Here is a 3130-nt window from a genome sequence, read left to right as displayed (position 1 = left end):
AAAATCTCAAAAATAAAAAATAATAAAAAAAATAAATCACAAATAAAATATATTTAATGACTTTACTTATTAGAATAAAGTTTCAAAATTACTTTAATCAAATTATTAAATTGGCTGTATATATTAGACCGGTGATGTTGCTAATACAATTTTCTCAAATAATTATTACATTGATAGCATTATGTGTTTTAAATAGTGTTAAATAATAATATCAATTAGTTTTAAGTTGGCCAAAAATAGTCAACTCACTTATTCGATTAAGTATTTAAAATTTGAATTTTGTCTTGTTATATGCAGTAATTTATTAGTTATTTTTAAATAAAATTTAAATTCGTGATAAATTAATCTTTAATCGGTCAAACTGAAAAGAATAGTTTAAAAAAAAAGCAGCCTAGTATGTTGAATTAGTGTTTCCAATCTATTCTATTAATATATTATATATGCAGGTAGTATGAACTCCGGTTGCCAGTCAGCACCCCCTCCAGTTCCAGAGAAGAGTGTACCACACAATTTCTCAGCTTTTGATCGTAAGTATAATTAATACTATTATTGGGTTGATTTAATTTCATCTTTCTAACTTCTAATAACGATATATTTAATATAAAAATGTGCATTATGTATGTGTAATGTGTGATATAGCGTGCTATTGGGCATACTGCGGGGAAGGTAGCTGCCAGAAGAACAAGACTCATACATACAGATGTGAATGCAATCCCAACACTTTCAATCTTCTAAACATCTCTGTTTTCCCTTGCTACAGTGCATGTAAGCAATTAATTAGTTAAATAATTAATTAAGGATCCAAATCAAACTTTCTTTCTTTAAGGCATAGGAAAATTAGAACAATATTGATATAAAGTGATTCAGTTTCCATTTTGGCCTTGCTATTGTTAAGGTACTATTGGATCTAACTGTTCCAAACTCGGAATCAAAGTTGAAGATTCAACCGCTGCTGGCACTAATGGTGGAAGTAGTCAAGGTGAGATTCACATGTTTTTTTTTGCTAATTACTTAAATTATATATACACAAAAAATTAATCATAAAAAAGTCATCGAATTAATTATTAAATATTGGTGTACAAAAATATTTTATATGTATTAAAAATTATTTACTAAATCTATTATTATTTATTTTTGTATATATATAGATATTAATTTATATATTTTTTAATTAAATAATTAATTATTAAAATAATCAAACCTGCTATAGTAAAAATAATCAAATCTATATTAGGTCAATAATCAAACCGTTTTTTAATAACGATATTAGATGTACATTAAAATTAACTACCAAATTCAATCATTAATATATAATATATATTAAAATATAAAATATACATAAAAAATAAGTTAAAATATAGATATATTTTTGAATCTGAAGCTTCGTTTCTTTTGGCATTATTTTGTTCCTCCAGCAAGCTTAGTGGTTCCGTGGGGAAGTTTGGGTTGGATAGTTACGTTGTTGATCTCCAGCGGTTTGGTTATGTGGAGCTAGGAATTTTGATGGGCCAGATTATTACTTTGTTGAGTTATTATTGTTGTATATGATTGTTGTCCACACTTTTTTTTTTCTTTTCTTTATTTATGTTGAATAATACACTAGTGATAGACTCATTGGTCAGTGGTTGTGTATTATAATAGTCGATTAATTGGTGATTATTTTGTGTGGGAATAAAGCCAGTGTTTAGCAACACACCAAAAAAGAAAAAAGAAGCCAGTGTTGGGTCATTGCTATGAGATGACTTATGTAAACTACACTGTAATGCACATTATTATTATCGTGGTTATTGTTTAGATTTTGATGTTGGAAGACATAGATTTAGCTCACTCTTCTATTATTGAGATGAAATAAGTGTAATAATCCGTATTATACACGTGATAAGATTGAAATTAAAATTTTAAGTTGTTTTGTTAAGATTAATTTGAATCATAATAATTTGATTAATAAAAAAGTAACATATTATGTATTGTTTGCTTTTTCTTAATCTAGTGTTAAGTGTATTAACTCTAATAGTTACTAATTGGTTTTAGTAGTCTATCTTTTTTAATAAATCCGACATATATGTTCAATATGACCAAAAGTAATCTAGTAATACTTAGACCCACCAATAAATTTTTATATGTTATTTTACTGTTAAGTAAGGACATATCAAAATCAACTCAAAATGAACAACAGATTATTAGAAAATCCTAATGTACAAAGTTCTCCAATAAATAATAAAAAATTTAAACCCACTAAAAAATAACTCAACACTTTCTTTTGATACCTACAAAACATATACTTGAAACAATATTATATCAATGTTAGTATATAATTTTACGATCATCGACCATATTTACTATACGTGACTCTTTCTTAAAAGTTATTCTACACACGTGTGTAGTCGGAAGATAAATTTCGCTTGATTCATTAATCAAAAAATTTGAGAAGATATAGACCTTCCCCTCGATAAGTTCATTCTCAAACATTATTTTTGTCAAATAATTTTTTATTAAACAATGAATTTTATCACACTATAAAACAAATTAAATATAAAAGCTATTAGCACTTATAAAGCTATTAAATCGCACTGTCTTTGATTCGTGTCGCACTGTCTTTGATTCGTGCAATGGTTTACTTATTAAATAAACTTAAAATATGAACAAAAAATATTTTTAAACTGGACCTAGCATCACTTGAAAGAATCATGAAAAATAATCAACTAATCTTATCATCTATGAGAACAATTTTTATGTAAGTCGTCTTGCTCTTATCAAATTTAGATGGAACTTTCCATAACCTTATAATTCTTACACTTATTTTCCAAACTTTTTCATCACATAATCTACCATAGGTAATACTATTGATAGAATCGTAGTTAATAGCCATTAGATATGAAGAATAAAAAACAGAAGAAGAACTAGTGGTGCATCAGTCAACTTGATATCTAAGAAAAAATGATGAGATAAAATCATAATACAGCTCTAAAATAAAAGCTTAAATTAGACCATAATATCATTGCACAACACAAATTGAAAGTAATTTTACACTACAATATACCATAAACAGGTAAATGACTTAAATTTAAATACGAAACTTTTCTTATTTATACATATATGATAACACCATGGTCTATAAATACTTCATGGA

At 26.2% G+C, this 3130-nt stretch overlaps 1 protein-coding gene across 1 annotated transcript in view; it reads left to right on the top strand.

Annotated features, from left to right (window-relative positions):
• Window positions 1–1794, top strand: part of LOC107465667 (uncharacterized) — a gene marked incomplete in the record, with an annotated part of 2735 nt that extends 941 nt beyond the window's left edge. The window contains 4 exon segments of the mRNA XM_016084636.3: window positions 447–527; window positions 640–765; window positions 896–979; window positions 1416–1794. Coding sequence (XP_015940122.1) covers window positions 447–527; window positions 640–765; window positions 896–979; window positions 1416–1495 — 371 coding nt within the window.
• Between the last annotated feature and the right edge of the window lie 1336 nt (window positions 1795–3130).

Source organism: Arachis duranensis, chromosome 9, assembly GCF_000817695.3.
Source record: "Arachis duranensis cultivar V14167 chromosome 9, aradu.V14167.gnm2.J7QH, whole genome shotgun sequence".
NCBI classification, from domain to species: domain Eukaryota; kingdom Viridiplantae; phylum Streptophyta; class Magnoliopsida; order Fabales; family Fabaceae; genus Arachis; species Arachis duranensis.
This window is presented reverse-complemented; position numbering and strand designations above follow the sequence as displayed.